The 20283-nt window shown below is 44.8% G+C and overlaps 1 protein-coding gene across 1 annotated transcript in view; it reads left to right on the forward strand.

Annotated features, from left to right (window-relative positions):
* SNX31 (sorting nexin 31) overlaps positions 1-20283 on the forward strand; it is a 49321-nt gene that overhangs the window by 12925 nt on the left and 16113 nt on the right. The window contains exons 5-10 of the mRNA XM_045560388.1: positions 4816-4926; positions 8987-9077; positions 10039-10126; positions 13117-13186; positions 14044-14136; positions 17400-17603. Coding sequence (XP_045416344.1) covers positions 4816-4926; positions 8987-9077; positions 10039-10126; positions 13117-13186; positions 14044-14136; positions 17400-17603 — 657 coding nt within the window. The remainder of the gene's footprint in view (positions 1-4815; positions 4927-8986; positions 9078-10038; positions 10127-13116; positions 13187-14043; positions 14137-17399; positions 17604-20283) is intronic.

Consider the following 20283-nt stretch of genomic DNA (forward strand, 5'->3'; position numbering starts at 1 on the left):
CTCGGATTAAATATATTCATTTCGAGTAGATTGAAGGGTGGTTCCTATTTTGTTCATTTGGAGGTTTAGATTCTAGATGGAAAATGAAGTACGTCACTTGACCTTTGGCTCATTTTATTAGGCAGATACCTTTTTCTTTTTTTTTTTTTTTTTTGCCATTATCCTAAGTAAAGTATAGATACCTTTTTCTACAGCCTGAGAATCATACGTCTCAAAACTGGCCATGAGGAAGAGAACCTGAGAATATGTAACAGTAAAAGAACTGCAGCTTTTCTTGCTAAAGGATCAATCCCATGACAAGTCTGTGATCTTGTTTCTGTAGCTGAGATTTCCAAGTGTGACATGGTGAAGACATCAGAACTCTGGGCCATACGCAGCTATTACTTGTATGTTTTCTGCTCCTAACTTTATCGTAAGTGGGTAATGGAGGAAATTCAGCATGAGCAGAATAACATACAGCAACTCCCTTTCATTTGCTGCTCTGAACAACCACTGGACACTTCCCCCAAGCTGAAACATATATGGAAACATTTTTACGCCTGCATGTATGCACTTGACTGAGTGGCAAAGCTCTGAAAGGATTGAAGCTGTACAATAATATACTATTGAACTAGGAGCAGAGTAAGGACATTGGAAGGTTTTAAGCAAGAGAGGGACATTCTTAGGTTTGTGTTTTAAAAATATTTCTCTGGCTGGTGTGCGGGGAGTGCTCAGTAGGGGGAAGAATGGAAGCGGGGAGACCGGTAGGAGGCCATCGCGCGAGTCCAGGACAGAGGAGACGTCCGCCGGGTCTCAGGTGCTGGGGGGAGATGGAGGGAGGTAGGTGGACTTGACACAGTTTAGGATGTGAAGCATGCAGGACTCAGAACGTGATCGGATGTGAGTGTTGAAAACACCTTCCTGAATATTTTCTAGACTCCTTTCTTTCTTAGCTGTTGCCACTAAGTCAAATCAAAGCTATGTCATTTCCTCCCCATTCCTACTGCTAACAACAACAGAACTGTACGGCTACCGTTTGAGTGTTTGGATGAGTGCTGCTCTGAGTTCCACGCATCATCTCCTTGAATTCTCACCTCGGCCCAAGGACGTAGGCATTGTTATCACCCTTAGGTTAGAGCTGAAGGACCGAGGTAGAGAGAGGGGAAGTGACCTGTTCATACAAGGTCACGTGCAGTGAGTGACAGAGCCCAAGCAGTCTGCCCTGCGGGTTGTGTGTTCCTAGCCCAGTACCTCGTGCAAGGATGGCAGCTGCCAACTTCTCTGGGGTCTCCCCCTCCTTCAATCTCTCTTCCAGTCTGTTTGTACCACACTGCCGAACATATCTTCCTATCACTTCATTTCTATTCTTCCTTGTCCCGGATCCAGAACCACCCTGGCTCCCTTTTGCCTCTTTAATCAAATCCTTGAGTCTCTGATTTCAGGGCCATCTGCAATCTGACCCACTCAGCCAGTCCAATCTGTTTCCTCACTTTTCTTTTGCAGAAGAGTTTAGTAAATATATGCATTTGTCATTTTTAACTATTTATATAATTTAGATATTTTATCAGTCTGCAATATGGTTTGGATTGGGAGTTGCATTGAGATATTATAACATAAATTAATGCTAGGCTCTCCTTTAGAATCTTATCATAAAGCAGCGCCATTCTTTCCATTCATTCTGAATTTTTCCCCTGAGGTGCCAGACGTTTGTGAGTCCAGGCCAAAACCTTTAACGACCTAGGTAACAATGTCCCTGGAAAGGGCCCATGTGCAACAGTTGCTCTGGGGAAACTCCTTGCCCCTGACTACCTGTGTCTCAGCTTGGGTGCCCACCAGTCAGTTACCATGTTTGCAGGGGAACTAGGGACATTTTTTTATTTTATTTTTTTTTATTTCACCTCATCCTGGGGGTACATAAGTTCAAGTTATATACAATGTCCATGTCCTGCCCATCCCCCCCGAGTCAGAGCCTCAAGCGTGTCCATTCACCAGACAGTTCACCTGGCACTCACCATGTAATCACCTCCATCCCCTCCCCCCACCCCCCACCTCCCCGAGTCAGCACCCTCAAGCATGACCATTCCCCAGATGGTGCGCAACGCAACGCACTCATCATGTAGGCATTACTCAGCTATAAGAAATAACGGTAATACGACATCTCTTTGGTTCTCCTGGAGAGAGTTGGAACCCATTATATTAAGTGAAGTATCCAAAGAATGGAAAAACAAGCATCACATGTACTAACCAGAAAATTGGTTTCCCTGATCATCACCTAAATGCACATTGGGGAAGGATACCAATTAGATATCAGATTGAGATGGGGGTGGGGGGAGGAGTAGGGACATTTTTTAGAACTGTCCCAGGAAGCTCTAAGTAGAAGTGAAGATGTGACGAAAGTGTGGCCCGAGGCCGTGTGGGGCCCAGGGCCTGCGCTATGGGGGAGGGAAGCCAGCAGCCTGGACGTTTTGTCGAAGGGCTCTGAGTGGTTCTCAAAGGCCGCTAGCAAGTGAGATGTCCTAGCACTGGGTGTGTGAAGGGAAAACCTGGCAGCGGGTCCCTCGTCTGCTGATTTGGAGCCCAAGCAAGAAGCCAGAGGACTATTTGCAAGTTACAAACATGGCAATCTAGATTTTCTCTTCTAAAGTACTTAGATTCAGAATTATAGAAGCTTAGACACTGTATGTATGTGGAGGGCGATTAAAATTTAAAGTCAAAGCTTGCCCTTTGATAACAAAGTTAGGAAAAATAAGCCTGCCACTAATGTGATCAGCGTCCTGAGGTGCCTGGGCAAAGGGGCTGTGTTGCTGGAGCCCCCTGGGTCCCTACAAAGCCCGAGGCCTAATCTGTTGTCTGTGAGGGGTCAGGAGGGCCGTGGGAGGGGAGCTGTTGCCTGTGGAGGGGAAGGCTGGAACCTAGTCAGCTTACCTGAGCCCCAACTCCATGGTCCCCAAACAATCCTCTGATTGGTCATTTGGATCTTCCCTTCTCCAACCGACACCCAGAAGGAGGTGACCTGGGCTGGGTGCAAATAGTCTGGTCAGTAAAGAGACACCCTCCCCCACCCCCGCTGCGTTACTAGTATTCTGGCTTCTGTAGCAGTCTAACACAGACAATGATTTTGCTGCTCTCCCCGTTCTCCCGCGGATGTCGCATGACTAGTACCGTTCTAAATGCCTAGGAGAGAAGTTAATTCATGACATGCAATGGATGCCGTGGGGCATTAGGGTTTAATCCTCTCAGGGAACCTGGGATGAGAAGGGCTGTGACCTTAATCAGCCAAGATGAAGCAAGTCTGTGGACTGACAGGATCCTGTTTGGCAGATGCTGAGAACTGTCCACCCCCAGATGCCACCACCTTGGGAGACCCCTTTCAGGCAGTCACTGGCCTCTCTGGGCCATGCCTCCTCCGGGATCCCTCTCCCTGGGGTAACTGGAGCGTCTCAGCCCCAGGCTTCTCTGAACTCTGGTGGCCTTACAGTGTCTCCAGCCTGCCAGCAGTACGAGTACTCCATCCCGAGAAATGCGCAGGTCCCCAGATTTGCTACTGCTCTAGGGCCTGTCGTTCCCATCACAGAATGCAGAGCCCAGGCATAGCTGTGTGGGGCTGGGGGCGTCGGGCCCTCAGCTGGACACCCATTCACTGGATGGTGACTCGGACTTGCTTCCCGGCACTGGCCTCATAGTTTGTGCAATTCAGATTTTTACTGTAACAGAATCATAAATTACTGCATATCATGGTGTGGGACGATAAAAACACACTTGCTCTTTACCCCCAGTCCCCAGCACAGAGCTCCTAAAACCCTAGGAATTTCCTTAGTGATACGAGTATCTTTTGTTAGTCCTAATAAATACCTCTCAACCTTACCAGAGTTTATGCAAATGAGATAATTTTTGGTTGGGGGGCTCCTAGGTAGCTTCAGGGTGGGGACTGGTCCCCTGAAAGACCAGGACAGAATTAGCAGGTTGGAACTTTTAGCTCCACCCCCACCCTCAACCTGGGGAGGGGAGGGGGCTGGAGATTGAGTTCAGTTACCAATGCCAGTGATGTGATCAAACATGCCCGCATAATGGAACCTCCACAAACACCCCTAAGTGACGGGGTTTGGGGAGTCCCAGTTGGGTGAACATATGGAGGTGCTGGGAGGGTGCTGCGGCCAGAGAGGACGTGGACGCTCCACACCCGACCCCTGACCCTCGCCCTGTGCACTTCTTCCACCAGGCTGTCCCTGAGTTGTATCCTTTATAATATGCCAGTGGTCATAAGTAAACTGTTTCCCTGAGTTCTGAGTCATTCTAGCAAATTACTGAAGCTGAGAGGTGGACATGGGAATCCCTGAATTTGTACTCAGTTGGGCCGAAACGTGGGTGGCCCAGGTACCCCATTTGCAGCTGGTGTCTGCAGAGGGGCAGCCTCATGGAACTGAGCCCTTTAACTTGTGGGATTCGCTGCTAACTCTGGGTAAATCGTGTCAGAATTGAATTGAATTGTTGGACACCCACTTGATGTCCAAGAATTGGAGAACCGGGCCTTGAGGAAAAGCTTCAGATGTTTACTGTCAGAAAGGATCTGAGATATGGACTTTTATTCGAAACTGAGAGCGTTAATTCTGAAACTTAAGTATGTGGATGATTTTATCTAAACCCTTTTCTCCAAAATGGATACTCCATTGTTTATTTGGAAATTATTCAAACTTCATGTCATTGTTTTGCTTTGGCCCCTCTTCACCCCGACTCTGCCCTCCCAAATCAACCCCCACTGAGGACTGTCACTCATGGCGGCATGTGCAGCTTTGGAGGATGGTATGGAAGTTTATTTTGCTTTCCTTTTGCTTACAGAACACGTTCAACACTGCTACCAAGAAAATGTCTCTGGATGTATTTCTGCCCAATGGAAGGAGTACTAAAGTCGAAATTCTAACATCAGACACTGCCGAAAGAGTCTTAGAGGTAAACTGTGTTTAAACTCTAGCTCCAGAACTGAATTTAGGAATAATTTTGTTTGGAAAACAAGGCCTAGGATATGGTTACCTTCCAGAAGCTTCCCTGCCTATTGTTTTGTCCTGTGGATGCAGAGGTGCTGGCATCTCCCAGGAGACCAACCGAGGAACCTGAGACACAGCCAGTCCTCCAGGGGCTCTTTGCTTTTACTCTCCCTGTGGGCACCAGTTTCCCAGAGATCTCTTAGGTCTGTCCCACAGCGCTGTCACCTCCCTGGAACTTAGCCAGGGATACGGCCTGGGAATGCTTTATTGCGGGATGTCCCATGGTTGGGAGCAGGAAGTGGTGAGAGCCTGGCTGAGTCTGAAACAGGCCCTACCCAGGTAAGCCGGTGACAGTTCCTGGCAGAGAGTGACAGGGGGTTTCTTGAAGGCCTCTCTTCCTCCACAGAAAAAAAAACCCTGAAACCCATGCCCCGCTGGGTCTAATTCTGGTGCACAGGGCCAGGCCTGAGTTTTCGTCAGCTCCCTGAGAACTAAGTCAAGACCCCATGCCGTGGAGGGGAGCCATCTCTCACACCCACATCCAGCTCCCACGCCCATTTCCTTTGGAGGATTTTAGTTCTAACCCTCCAGTGCAACATACAAGAGAGAATAAAAAGTTATAAACATGAAGAAGTTGGAAAGTTTCTAGGACTTTTCAAAGGACAGAGGGTTCTCGTGCTGGGGTTGTGGTGTCTGACCCTTCCGAGCTGGGAGACGGAAGTGCTCCCATGTGGGCACTGCCCTCCCAGGCCTGCCTTTGCCCAAGCGTCTGTCTCCTCCTTCCAGCCTGGAGGTTCAAGCCTGCCCGTGCCCTCCTGGCCTCAATGGAGCAGTTTGCATCTCCAGATTAGGAAACACCCTTTTTCTAGATCTTAGTCCTGCCCAAGGATGATTATTTTGGTCCTTTCTTCCTAAAGTCATCATACATACCCTGCCCCAACTTTTCCTGGCTTCTGTATTCCCCATGTGGTTGAATGGTGAATGCAGCATCTCGTTGCTGAGGCCATTCATTGAGAAGTGCTAGGTTCCTCCTCCTCCATCCTCTAAGCCCTGCTGATCCTGTGTCCCAAACCTCTCTGGCACTCATCACCTCTCCAATTCTTCCTCTCCATGCCCAGGCCCCGATCTCAGCTCCACCCCTCGTCATTTCTTACCTATATTTCTACAGCTGCCCCTAGATTAGTCTCCCTGCTTCCAGTCTTGCTAATCTTCTATACTGATTTCCAGAATAATTTTTCTAAAAATTATTTTCTAAAAAGCATCAAAGGCCCTTGATACTTGATGGAGTTTTCACTCAAAATAAAAACCACAAAAACACAGTTCCCTAGATTGCCCAGGGCCTACAAAGTAAGAGACAGACACATAAATGAAGGAGGAGGAGCGTGGGGTCCACACACTCAGATGCATCTAGGGCCAGGCAGGTAGGTAGCTCAGAGGTGCAGCTGCAGGATGGAGGATAACTTGGAAATGGCTGGGACTGCCCAGAACTGGAGAGCACCCGCCCTGCCTGAGGGCATCCTCGTTGTCATGTTTCACGAGGGACTCGCTGGCCAAACTAGACACACCTGCAGGCGAGGGTGGTGGTGGTGGTCGTTTAGGGTCTCCTATCTGCTGGGCTTAGGATGAACCCTGGATTCAGATTACAGCCATACACCACGTAAGGATGTTTTGGTCTATGTTGGACTTCATGTACAATGGTGGTCCCATAGGATTATAGTATTGTGTTTTTACAGTGCCTTTTCTATGTTTAGATATGTTTAGACATAAATACTCACCATTGTGTTACAATTGGCTGCATTAGTACAGTAACATACAATAGGCTATACCATATAGCCTGGGTGTGTGGTAGGCTAGACCATCTAGGTTTGTGTAAGTTTCCTCTATGATGTTCACACAACAATGAAATGACCTAATCACGCATTTCTCAGAACATATCCCTGTAGTTAAGTGACACAGGACTGTATAGTGCTGGCACATAGCAGCTGTGTGAGTTTGGGTAAGTTACTTTACCTTTACAACGGCGTCTAAGTAATTATAAAAATAGTTCATGTTCCATAATATGGTTATTGATCATTATTGGTATTGTTATTGAAATCAGAGGGAGTGCTGAATAAGTGGTGAGTGGGGCAGTACCTCTAGAGTACCATCTGTTTTGTCCATTTCCCTTGAAACTGATAGCATGCATTTGATGAGCACACTGTGGTCTTAGAAAAACAAGCTTTCCCTCTTCCAATCACGTTGGCTTGTGAGAAACTCAAACCCAAGACACTGACATCATCAATTCAGGTAAGTTTAACTGGAGGTCCTCCCCTAGAAGTGGTAGTTTCCATAAAAGGTAAAGTGAGCACTTGGCCAGGCACAGATGTGAAGTCCCTTCCAGCGGCTGGGAAATTCTCTAGCTTGCATAAAACCATAATTTAAATTTTCTAATTAAAAATCATCTTCTGCATCTTAAGCATACTCACCACCATGCTCACCTTCCTTCCTCCAGTTCGCCTCACTCCCGTCCTGCCTGTTACCTTTTAATAGGCTCATTAGGGCAGCAACAGGCTAAATTCTAGCGCTACTGTAGTGTTGCTGGTGGTGCTTGTGTTTTGAATCATCTCTAGCGTTTGCTAAGAGAGAGAATGTTATTCTCTCTTTTGCTGATGCTCACTGCTCTCAAAAGGAAGTGTTTGTATTTACATCTTTATAATCCAAAAGGCTTCTCTGTCCTCCTTTTTGTCCTTACTCTTCTCTGTCTGCCTTGGCACATAAGCTTATTATTTTCATCAAATGGGAAAGAGAGAGCTCTGATTGGAGTGGACAGGGGTCAGATTTACTGTAGGAAAGATGTCTTTCCTGTGCTGTTACCTACCCCACACAGTCACCCACACACACAGAAGAGCCCTGCCTTTTGCTTTTGGGCGTTTTGCAAGGGCGTGGAGGGAAGTGAGATAGAAAGAAGGGGAATGGGAATCGTGTCGAGTGAAAGCTGTGAAACTATTTCTGGGCATTTCTTTATTTTCAAAGCTATGCTGAGAACACCCATCATACCAGCCAGCTAATCAGACTGCCTTCCAGGGTAATTTGCAGCTCTCTGACAAGAAAAGTACCCCTTTGAGCCTGGTATTTGCATGACTGCCACCTAGAGAGCTGGGAGCTGTGGTCAGAGCACCATCGCTCCTGTACAGTGCTGGGGAGGCGGATCCTTGCGTGTTACAGAGGTGATTTAGCAGGTTAAGACTGGGAGTGCAAGGAAATTACCAGATTCTAGTCTTAAAGAGGGGCCAGACTGGGTGGGTGGCAGGGAGACAGCCTGTGGTCTTGTGGAAGTTCCCATTAAGGGAAGCTGAATGGACGTACAACATTGTGAGGTTTACATCTTGAAGACCAAATGGTAAAAATGAAACCACTGGTGTCGAGATGAAAGCTGTTTGATGTAAACGTCAAAGAGGAAAGCAAAATGCAGGTAGCCCGTGCCTGGCATCTGAGGTTTTCATGGAGCAAACATCATAGTAAATTACCCTTGACCATCGCAGGAAGCATCAAAGAGAAGCAGGCCTGGAGTATCAGAGGTAGACAGTAGAAGGTGCACGTTGGTATGCCAGCTGGGCAGTGGAGTGGCCCTTTCCTGAATGTCTTCTAATCCAGCCCACAGTGGGGAAAATTAGTGTGCATTCTCTGGAGTAGATATCACAGAAGGACGGATGTTCATGGGGAATGGCTGCTGAAGGCTGCTGCTCTCCACGGGACAATAAAGACCAAAATGACCCAGGAGATGTGTTCACATCCAAAGTGGGACAACCAGTCTCTGTCCATCGTTGTGGGACTGATTTTTATTTTCCTTGCTCTAATTTTTTATATTTCTAAATTTTCTAAAATGAGTATGTACTATTTTTAGATTCCAAAAAGCTTTCTTTGAGTGTCTACTATCCCATGAGAGCACTTTTTATTGATGTGCACAAGCAGTTTCCAATTCTGCATGTCAAGAAGCACAGTGGATAATCCTAACCTTCTCCCCTTTTGCTTGTCTTTGGTTAAAGGTGGTGGCACACAAAATTGGACTGTGTCGGGAGCTCTCGGGCTACTTCGGCCTCTTTCTCATTCGATTTTGCAAGGAGGGCAAGCTCTCCGGTAAGAATGAAAGAAGGAATGAGGGCAGCCAGGAGATGGGTGTGCAGGTGTGAGCAGGGGGTTGGCCCAGGAGGTAGGGGAGTCACAGCAGGGGCTGGTCGCCTCCCAGGATGTGATCTCTAATACTGTTCTCCACCTCTGGGGCAAAGGCTTGGGGAATGGGAGGTTGCATCCTTGTTCAGGGAGAGCTGGGGCCAAGCAGCTCCAGAAAGGTAGCATGATCCTGAGCAAGACCTCAGGCCATTCCAGTAACTGCATTTCCTCTGCACCCCGGTCCCAATCCTGGTGTCCCTCTCACCTTTACACTGGTCCTGGCCGCTGGCACCAGCCATGCCACACCATCCTGGGGATGGAGTGCTAGACTCCAGGTGTCAGGACCTCCCACCACAGCATGATTTCCCCTTGTTAAGGAATATTTGTTATAAAATTGATGATAGAAATAAGTTCTTAGATTGTTTAAAAAAGCTGTAATGAGATAGTGTAAGAAAATATTCCAATTCACATAGATTTTTCTTTTCCCTACAGTATATTTCTAGATGTTACAAGTTTTTTGTTTTAGTTGTGAAATGGTATCAGGTATATTAAAGTAATTTACATATGTCCTCAACAAGCTGTGGGGAGGTGGTTCTGAGCTGGACGTTAAAGGGCTGGGTAGTGGCTCGCCCCCTAGGCGCTATGGTGTGCTGGCGAAAGCGCTGGATGTCCCTGGACCTATTTCTTCATCTATAGCATGGTGTGACATATTCCCCCACTCGAGGGGCTGGTATTTTATGAGGATCAAATAATATTTGTTCTTTGAATGAACTTCAGAAAGTTAAAAATGACATCCAAATGCAAGAGGATGTTCTTATCATGATTTTATTCTTTCCAATAATAGTGTTTTATTTTCTCATCTGAAAGCTTCTGCATGTAAACTCTTTGTGCTTTTCAAGCAGTAAGACTGCCTTTCTCCCTTCTCTAGTTGTGAAAAAATTGGTGGACTTTGAACTCCCTTATGTTAGTCTCCAAAGCTCTGAAGTGGAGAACTGTAAAGTTGGACTCAGAAAGTGGTGAGTAGATACTTGAGTACAGAAGGCCTTTGAGGACATCTCGCCACATCCTGCTCATGCCCCAACAGCTGGAGACCAGAGACTTGGGGAATGTCAGGAAAGCAATGAAGGCGAGAGGGTGAAATGAACCAGCATGCTTGTCCTACAGAATAGGGTATTGAGGACTTTCCCCGGTCTCAGGTGAATGCTCCAGGGGTATTAAAATGAGGATGGCGGCCATCTATTCTACTCCACTACTGAGAGGCAATCAGGACCGTAAGGCTTGAAAAAGCAGGGGCAGGCTGGGGGCATGGATCGAAGCAGGTAATGGGGTTGAATTGCTGGCCATGCGCTTGCTTTGGAATGGATTACTGACTACATTAATGGAATGAACTGGTTGGTTATTACAGCAGATGTGATTCATCTGTTGAAGTGTAACATTCTCTGAAGGCAAAGGGTGGATTCAGCCAATTTGCAGTGAATTTAAACTCTAAGTATTGGGCTTACGTTCCTAAAGGCTATGGACCAGGGCTACCCATATTTCTAGGACACAAGTGTCTCTCTGCAGAAAGTACTATCATTTCACCCAGAAATGGGGGTCCTGTGGAGAACAAGGACACTTACCCACCCCCGTCCTGTCATCTGCAGTCCCCAGCATTTATTACCTTGGCTATATTACATTGCTGCTTAGGTTCACTCCCACCCAGACCAGTTATTCTGTACTCAGAATACAGAAATTTTAATAAAAGGCATTTTGAAATCTAGAAATAGTAGTTAACTTGGCCTTGCTAGAGCCCCAGTTTGTGGCTTTGAATTTTGGAAAGATGTTCCTAGCAAGGTTAGAAGTTCATATATTATTGTTCAGAAGTACTCTGAGAAATAGACAGAGTACTGTTGTGGCATGGAACCCTGAGAAAGACAAAAGGATTCAGTACTATTTAATGTTTAGAGAATACTGTTCTGGAAGCTGCTTACACTAAGGTGATGGCTGAGCATGCTTGTTCCTGGGATCAGAGTATGTGAATCTAAGTCCCAGCTCTCTAGTTTTAGCTGTATAACCTTAGCCAAGTTGTTCAAGCTCTCTAGGCCTAAGATCCTGTATCTGTAAAATGGAAATAATAGTGTTTACATATTAGGAATATTGTGAGGGTTAAATAAAGTAATCCCATATGCCGAATAAGTTTTGGTCATGTTTGTTACTCTCGTATTGTTGATCATGATGATTATAGTAAGCAAAGAAAATCCCTGGGGCTTAGATTTTTTTTTGCTCATAAGCTTTCCTGAACACTTGAGATCAAAGGACAGATGAGGATTCTGTTCCTTACCTTGTAGCTTGAATAAGAAATTAGGCTTTGCCTATGTCTTCATTAAACAGGTAAATTCTAGATGATAAGTGCAAGGTAAAACATCTACCCAATCATAAGCCAGCATCTCAGATCCAGGCAGATCAGCTGTGCTTGTGGGAACTTCTGTGTTAGAGCTGAGGACCAGGACCCACGAAGGGAAGAACCTGGCGTAGGATGCCGCAAGTGTCTGGCCCTCTCTCCGGAGGGAGGCCTTGCTGGGTGGGAGCAGGGGGGCTAGCTCCAAAAGCTACATGACTCCGAGCAGGTGAGGCCTCACAGTAAGGTCTAATTGGAGTCTTAAGGATTTTTCTTTGAGAATTATCTGGGTACATTTCTCCAGGGATGATGTGGTTACCTCCAGACCAGAGGGTGCCTGCCTTGGCCTCTCAGAGCCCCAGTGTGGGATGGGTCTGGGGGCTTTCTAACTCTCTTGTGCAACAGTTGCTATTCTCTGCACACAAGGGCTTCTGGCATGTGTGAGTACATAGCTGAATGGAATGCAGTGTGGAAGTCTGATTTTCCTAGTCTAAGCCAACCCCATCAGCCTATTCACCCTACGCTTCTAAGGGTAGTGACTCTTACCTCTGCCTTCTGGTTGGCCATAGATCAGCCATAGTGCACCCTTCCTGACAGTTTCTGTCCCTTCCTAACATGCTACCATGCTTATGTAGTCACTGATTTCAGTTCATTCTGGTGATTCTGGATCCGCTGGACAGACATGGAGCCCCTGCTATTTGCAAGTCACTCTGCCAAGATGCAGAGGGGCAACTCAGGTTAGGACCCAGCCCCTGGGCTCAGGGGTCTTCACATCTGGTGTCAAGAACACTTGATCAGAGCAGTGGTCAGGATAAACTCAGGGTGCTGAGGAAGCACAGAGGATGGATGGCTAACACAGCCCTGGGGAGTAGGGACCAGAGGATCGGCCATTGCGTGAGGTTTGCAGAGAAAGGCAGATCAGTCAGTGAAGGAGGTCGGCGCAGGCAGTGGTCGTCCAGGCAGGGAGAGAGAAGAGGAAGCATGGTTGGAATGCAGCGCTGGGAGTGCGGATGGTGAGAGAGGGGACTGGAAGTGAGAACAGGAGCTGTCCTGTGAAGGGCCGAAGGGTCATGGAAGCAGGCAGGGCAAATGATCTAACTCTGGGGCTGTGAGAGTCTCAAGGGTTACTTGGGAGAGACCACTGGGGTTAGGATGTGGAGTGCGAGGTTGAGGGCACACGACTGAGGCCGAAAGCCTGGAGAGGAGGTTACTGGAGCAGCTCAGGCAGTTGAGGGTGGCCTGGGTGCAGGGTGGTGAATGTGGGGGTGGGTCCACATGGGACAGATGACTCTGCCAGGTATTGGGGGAGGGGAAAGGGAATCCAGGACCTGGCGGCCAAGAGGGAGGCTGAGTGTGAACAGGGATGTGGACTCTTCCCCTAAAGCTTCTTTTAGTTTGCATCTTTATTCTCAGAGCCCACCAGGCAAGAGCTGACAGTATAAAGAAATTAGGAAAGAAAAGAGGTGGAGGGACACCGTGAAGGTGGGCAAGTATAGATAGGGGTGTGGCTTTGTTAGAAAGGTGGCCCTGCTCCATAGCGTAGAGGGCCTCTGCTTTCGAAAGCACTCACTTCCAGGAGTGCCCATTTCCATGTCATGCGAATTAATCTAATGCTCCTGAATGATGCAGGTATATGGATCCATCCCTCGACACCATGCTGATGGACTGCAGAGTGGCCGTAGACTTGCTCTACATGCAGGTGAGTGTCACCAAGAATTCTCAGAAGACCATGCATGTAGGCCATTTTGGTTTGGAATCATTAAAAGAAATTGTGGTAGTTAATAATTCTATCTCCATACCTTGAACAGGCAAATTCATAGAGACAGAAAGTAGAATAGGGGTTACCAGGGGCTGAGGTGAGGCAGGAAGGAGAAGTTATCATTTAGTGAGTGTAAGTTTTCATTGGGTGCTGATGGAAAATTTTTAGGTATAGATAGTGGTGATGGTTATACAACCATCACCCTTTGGGTCATTTGGGGTCTTTTTATTAATTGCCAATACATATCTTTTGTCCATTTTCCTATCGGAAATGCTTACATTTGTTCCTATTGCTTTATATAAAGATTAACTCTTTGCCATATATGATGTAGTCATTTTCCCTGGTTTGCCATTTCATTTAGTTTTATTCTTGGTGGTCTTTATGTACAGAAGTTTTACATTTTCAGGTAATTATATATTATTATTCCTTCATTATGACATTTGGTCTTTATATCTTAAAAACATATTCTCTATCTCAAGATCAGATAACAATATTCTTTTTCTAGTTCTTTTATGGATTTTTACTTTTAAGTATTTGATCTATCTGAAATTTACTTGATTGGGTAGTGTGGGGGAAAAAGCTAAGTTTATTTTCTTTGCCAAATGCTGCCAATTGTCCTCAAATTAGTTCTTCCTAACCCACTAATTTAAAAAGTAACCTTTCTAATGTGCTAAGTCCTTACATATATATCCACTTGGGTCTGTTTTTATAGCCCTTCATACACAAGTATGTTTTTGTCAGATTAATTAATTAATTTCTGCTAAGGTTGCTAATTTTACAATTTGTGTTGTTTTAAGGCAATACAGGACATTGAAAAAGGATGGGCCAAACCCACACAGGTGCAGAGGCAGAAATTAGAGGCTCTGCAGAAAGAAGACAATCCAAAAAAGGTGAATCAAATGTACCAAGGGAGTTAAAGAAACATCAGATTTGAGCTGTTTCTATAATTTATAAACCCACCAAGCACTGAAAGTAAGAGTCTTTCAAAATAAGAATATCTTAATTGATTTTTCTGATTATAGAATTAATAAAAGCTTATTGTTTAAGGATTCTAAAAAATACAATCATTATATAGTGAGTCCTTTCCTGAGTTAATTAATATAGATCCTCAGCGTAATTTTTAGTGACTACAGAGTATTCCATTTCGTGGTCGTGTTATCATTTGGTGAACCATTTTTCTATTATTGGAAGTCAGGTTGTTTCTAGCTGTTGCTGCTATAAATCACTTTGGCAGAGAGCACCATGGGGCCCAGGACTGTGTCTAATTTATACACACTCTGTGCAGTCACAGCACCTGGTACAGTTCCTGGCTGAAGTCCCTGCGCACGGCAGCCAACATCCTGTCTTTGAGTATGTGTTTCTGTTATTCCTCAGGATATATTTCTAAACATCCATTTTTAAAGCTTCCACAAAGGTGGTACCCACTCACACACCTCCTGCCCCCAAGCAGTGAATATGAGTCTGACAAACAAGACATATTTTAATAGAAGAAATAGCCTTGGCTTCTTTGTGTTGTCTTTTTAAAATTCTTTTCACTTTGCCAGTGTTCACAACTACAGCATTGATTTTGAACAACATACAACTAATATTTAGAGGACTTATTTATACTTACGTTGGCATAGAAAGTAATTCTTCAAAGGCTCCTTTTACCTTTTGAGATTTTTATTGATGGGCTATGAGAAAACAAAAGAAAAGGAAAAGGAAAAAGGCATGCACTGTCATTATTGAATACTTTCTCCCACTGGTGTTCTACCTCAGCTTTGTCACAAAAATTTTGGAGTTCAGTTTTTCTGTGTATTTGTAAATTTTTACAATTACAGCTTCTATTTTGATGGGTAGAATATTGCTGCTACTTCAAGCGCAATTACAAACTGTGTATACCACAACCAGTTCTAAGCACATTATCTGCCTTATAAACTTCTTAATTTGGTAAAAATACTATTTTTACCATGCTCTCCCTAAACGTGTATTTGTATTTTTTCCACAAAACAAATTTTATCTTCTGTGATCAATGTTTTACCTAAATTTATGTTATTCACTGTAATGCTCTTTTTAAAACTTTACTTAAATACATGAATTAGGTGAAAAAAGTTAAATCATTATTGAAATTAGCTTACTTTTTCTGAAAGCATCTAAGCATACTGGTATATATCCAGCATTATTTGTTTGTGAAGTTCTTCTGCTAATGGAGCAAACACATTCACAGCTATTACTTTATATGTACATGTACAATAAAACTTGGAATTGAAAATAAATTAATTTAATTGAAAATTAATTAATTGAACATAAATTAATTTAAATAAGAGTCATCTGATCTAAATTAGAGTTAGGCTAACTATGGCCCATGGGCCACTGTTTTTATAAATAAAGTTTTATTGACACATAGTTATCCTCATTCATGTATTGTCAAAGGTTGCTTTTCTGCTATAGTGGCAGAGGTGAGTAGTTGCAATAGAGACCATATGCCTGTGAAGCTTAAAATATGGCTCTTTACATAAAAGTTTGCCAACCCCAATCTAAATGAAAATATGTAAACATACTTTCTGCAGCTATATATGTTAAGTTGTCTTTTTCAGGTACAATCTTATTATTTCTTCTTAATTTTTCAAGCAGATAATCCTTGCAGATTTCCGTCTTCTGATTTTCATATAGTTAGTGATATCACAACACTCCTTTGTTGAGGGGCAAATGCCAACAATCAATCATTTTAAATAAGTTACTTATTCATCATCAACTTTTCTGCAAAATAGAGCTTCAGTTTTAATTAAACACTTTCATTTCTTTTAGCTCATTGCAGCCAAGAGGTTATTATGATTTTTAAAAATGTTATCAAGCAATAAAATAAACATTATAGATTTATTCCATATAATAAGTTAGTATTGTGGCAAGAGATGAAACTACTCTCTATATTCTTGAGACAAGATAACTCAGCCCCTGCCCCACCCCAGCACAGGTACCCTGTACTTACGATCTGTCATTTCTGGTGTTTCTCACTGACCCAATGGCAGGCCGGGCACCTTACTGCATCGCCCAAGCTGAAGCCCAAGCCATAGTGCAGGGAGCTGGCCCATGGGGCTGAGAGAGACAGTAGCTTTGAACATTTCTCCCGCCAGCATAGGGTCCAGAGTCTGCCATCCCTCCCCACTTAGGTCTTGGCATGGTTCACTGTATCAGAGGAGGCTTCACGGAGTCTTTGAAAAGGAGGTGTAAGTTACCTTGCTCCAGGAAAGGATCGGGAAAGAGGCTGTCACTGGGTGGTCTTCTTTCCCATTTAACCACTTACTAAAGTGAGAACTGTTTTCTGCACACACCTCTCACATGTCATTAGGCCAGGCCCATCTGTGGTGAAAGCTGAAAGAACAAGGTGGGGTCACCAAACCCATATCAGCTTATTTAAACACAATCAATAATAATAATACTACTTTGTTAAAAAATGAAGAGCTCTGAATAGACATTAACAGGACAAGATGCCAGGACCACAGGTGTGAGCTGCAACTGTCCTCTGTTCTTAGGTTACTTCAGAAGCAGCGGGAAGAACTAAAATTTAAAACTAACATAAAAGTGTTCCCTTGGCATTTGGGGGCTCTCTGGAATTCTACCTAAAAAGCAGACCTACTCATGCTCTCATTTCATTGCCATTCCCAAAATCTCTTTCTCTGACAATACCACCATCACATAAAACAGCCTGTAAAAATCAGCTACTTTTCCTCCTACGTAGATCTTGGCTTAATTTTTTAAAAGATGACATTTTAAATGTACACTTTTTGTTTCCTTGCTCTCATAATCCGCTGTGATGGAATCACGTCTGCTCATTCATTTATTCACTCCACTCTTTTCTTCATTCATTCATTCGTCAAAAATTGTTAGTACCACTATGTGCCAAGCACCGTAACAGGGGCAGGGCACGATGGTGAAGGAGGCAGGTGTGGCCCCTGCCCTGGAAGGACAGACACACTATGAACTCCCCGGGGCTTAGTGTCAGCACAAGGGGCTCTGTCTTCTTTCGTATGGTCCAGAAGAAAAGGCATTTTCACTGTGACTCGATTCCATGTGTTCTACTAGAATGGCAGTCGCTTCAGACGTGAGGTTTTCATCTGCTTCAACTGGTGTTTTGCTTCCTTCTACCCCTCACCCTGCCCTGCTTTTGGAACAGTTTCTGGAGCTGTCCCGGGAGGTACGACACTATGGACACGTGCAGCTGGATCCCTGCACCTGCGACTACCCAGAACCGGGCTGCGGAGCCATGCTGTCTGTTGGCAGCAACGAGATCAGCTGCTGCATCACCCTGCCTGATGACCAGACCCAGGACATCGTTTTCCAGATGAACAGGGTGAAGTGCTGGCAGGTCACTTTCCTTGTGAGTATCTTGGCACCTTGCTTTGCCCATGATTTAAAGTCTCCATGTGTGACTTAAAAATCCTATTGCTCTTGGGTGACTAAGTTGGCACTAGGGAGACAGGTTTGCCGTTTGAATCAGTACCCTGAGTGGAGTGGCATCTAAGCCACATTACACTCCATCTAGTAGTAAAACCTATCTGGAGTCTGGTATGGGTTCCCCATCTGGAGCAGCAGAGACACCGATCTTCCCACCTTCCAAGAACAGACCTCTCTACTGCTTGAAAGGTGGCTATGGCAATAACAGCTACCATTTATTGAGCACTTACTATGTGCTCAGTCCTGATACAATCTCTACTCTTCAAAACTGGCCACTGACCAGCAGAGCTCTTCTTAAGGAGCCCTGGCATCATGTTTGCATCCACCAGTTCCTTGCAAGAGAAACCCTTGTCAGATTTATGGAGTGCTACGTTGTACCGGGTGCGAAGCTGGCCACCGCCACGTCTATTCTTACTACATTCTCACCAGACTCATTGAGCTAAGTGGGATCATCCTCTTTACACAGGAAACCGAGGTTAACTAGTAGAGGGCAAAAGCTAATAGAGCAACTATGATGCCCACTTGTTAAATCCATGGGCTCCCTGGGGACTTTTTAGCTGGTCTAGCACCTGCCCTGTCTGTGGCATTTGACACTGTCAACTATCCCTTCTCAAAACGCCCTCTCCTTCCTCCCCTATTGCTGTGGGCCGCTTCCCCCTCTGAGCATTGTCGAAATGCTGGTGTTTCCAGAGTGCCTGTTCTAGCATCTTTCCCCTACATATTCTCTGAAATCAATTGCCAGGTCCCCATCAAAGGCCCAGTGTGTCTTACTCCCTCTAGACACTGTCGCTGGGTGTCTCACGGACGTCTCAAACACAACCTTTCCCAAAGGCAGACTTGTCCTCCCTTCTCGTGCCAGTCGTGGAGTCCTTCCTCCCGAGTTCCCTGTCTCGTTACGTGGGGCTTCCCCCACCACCCCCCAGCTGCCAAACCAGGAATCTTGAAACCGTCTCTGTTTTCTCCTCACTCTTACCCTGCACGGGTAAGTGCTGATGGAGGCCGACCTTGTTATCCCTCAAGGATCTTCCTTTGTTTCCACGCTCACAGCTCAGTCTCAATGTTCCCTGCGTGGGTGGACAGACCAGCTTCCTAACCCTCCTCCCTGCCCCACTCTTGCCCCCTTGCGGGGTCAGAGAAAATACATTGCGTGATTTCAGTCCTTTTAAATGTAGGGAAACTTGCTATAGGCCCCAAATTTGATCTTTCTTGGTACATGTTCCATATGTACTTAAAAAGAATGTGCCTTCTGCTATTTTCTGGAATATTCTAAAAATGTCAATTACTTTAGGGATTGACTTTTTTTTTTTTTTTTTTTGCTCAGCATAATTCTTTGGAAGTTCATCCAGGTTGTTGAATGTATCAGTAGTTTGTCTCTTTTTATTGCTAAGCAGTAGGGCATGATATGGACGTGCCAAAGTTTGTTTAACCATTTACTCATTGAAGGACATCTGGTTGTTTCCAGTTTTTAGCTATTATGAATAGAGCTGCTCTAAATATTCATGTACAGGTTTTTGTCTTTCCACAAGTCTTCATTTCTCTGGCATAAGAAGAGCAATTGCAGGGTCATCTGGTATTGCATGTGTTTACTTTTTTTTTTTTTGAGACTGAGTCTTGCTCTGTTGCCCGGGCTAGAGTGCCGTGGCGTCAGCCTAGCTCACAGCAACCTCAAACTCCTGGGCTTAAGCGATCCTACTGCCTCAGCCTCCCGAGTAGCTGGGACTACAGGTGCTTGACACCACACCCGGCTAATTTTTTCTATTTTTGGTAGAGATGGGGTCTTGCTTTTGTTCAGGCTGGTCTCAAACTCCTGACCTCAAGTGATCCTCCTGCCTTGGCCTCCCAGAGTGCTAGGATTACAGGTACGAGCCACCACGCCCAGCCTGTGTGTTTACTTTTTTTTTAGAAACTGTTAAACTATTTCCCAGAATGGTTGTACCATTTTACCTTCTCACCAGCAATGTATGAGTGATCCAGTCTCTCTGCATCCTCAGCAACATTTGGTGGTATCGCTGTTTTTTGTTTTAGTCATTCTGATAGGTGTGTAATGGTGTTTCACTGTGATTTAAATTTGCATTTCCCTCCTGGCTTATGCTGTTGAGCATCTTTTCACATGCTTATTTGCCATGTGTATATCTTCTTCAGTGAAGTGTCTCCTCGTACCTTTTACTCATTTTCTAATTGGGATTATCTGGCTTTTTACTGTTGAATTTTGAGAGTTCTTTATGTATTCTAGATACTAGTCCTTTGTTGGCCATCTGGCTTGCAAATATTTTCTCTTACTCTATAGTTTTTCATCCTCTTAAAAAGGGTTTTTGGCAGATAGTTTCAATGAACCCTAACTCATCAATTTTTCCTTTTATGGATTGTGCTTTTAGTATCAAGTCCAAGAACTCTGCCAAACCCTAGATCCTGAAGTTTTCCTGTGATTTTTTTCCTAAAATTTTTATAGTTATGGGTTTTATATGTAAGCCCCTGATCCATTTTGAGTTAATTTTTTATTTAGGGTATGAAACTTAGGATAAGTTTCCCATTTTTGCCTATGGAAGTCCAATTGTTCCAACACCATTTGTTGCAATGGCTATCTTTTCCTCAATTGAATTGTT

Source organism: Lemur catta, chromosome 9, assembly GCF_020740605.2.
Source record: "Lemur catta isolate mLemCat1 chromosome 9, mLemCat1.pri, whole genome shotgun sequence".
Taxonomy (NCBI): domain Eukaryota; kingdom Metazoa; phylum Chordata; class Mammalia; order Primates; family Lemuridae; genus Lemur; species Lemur catta.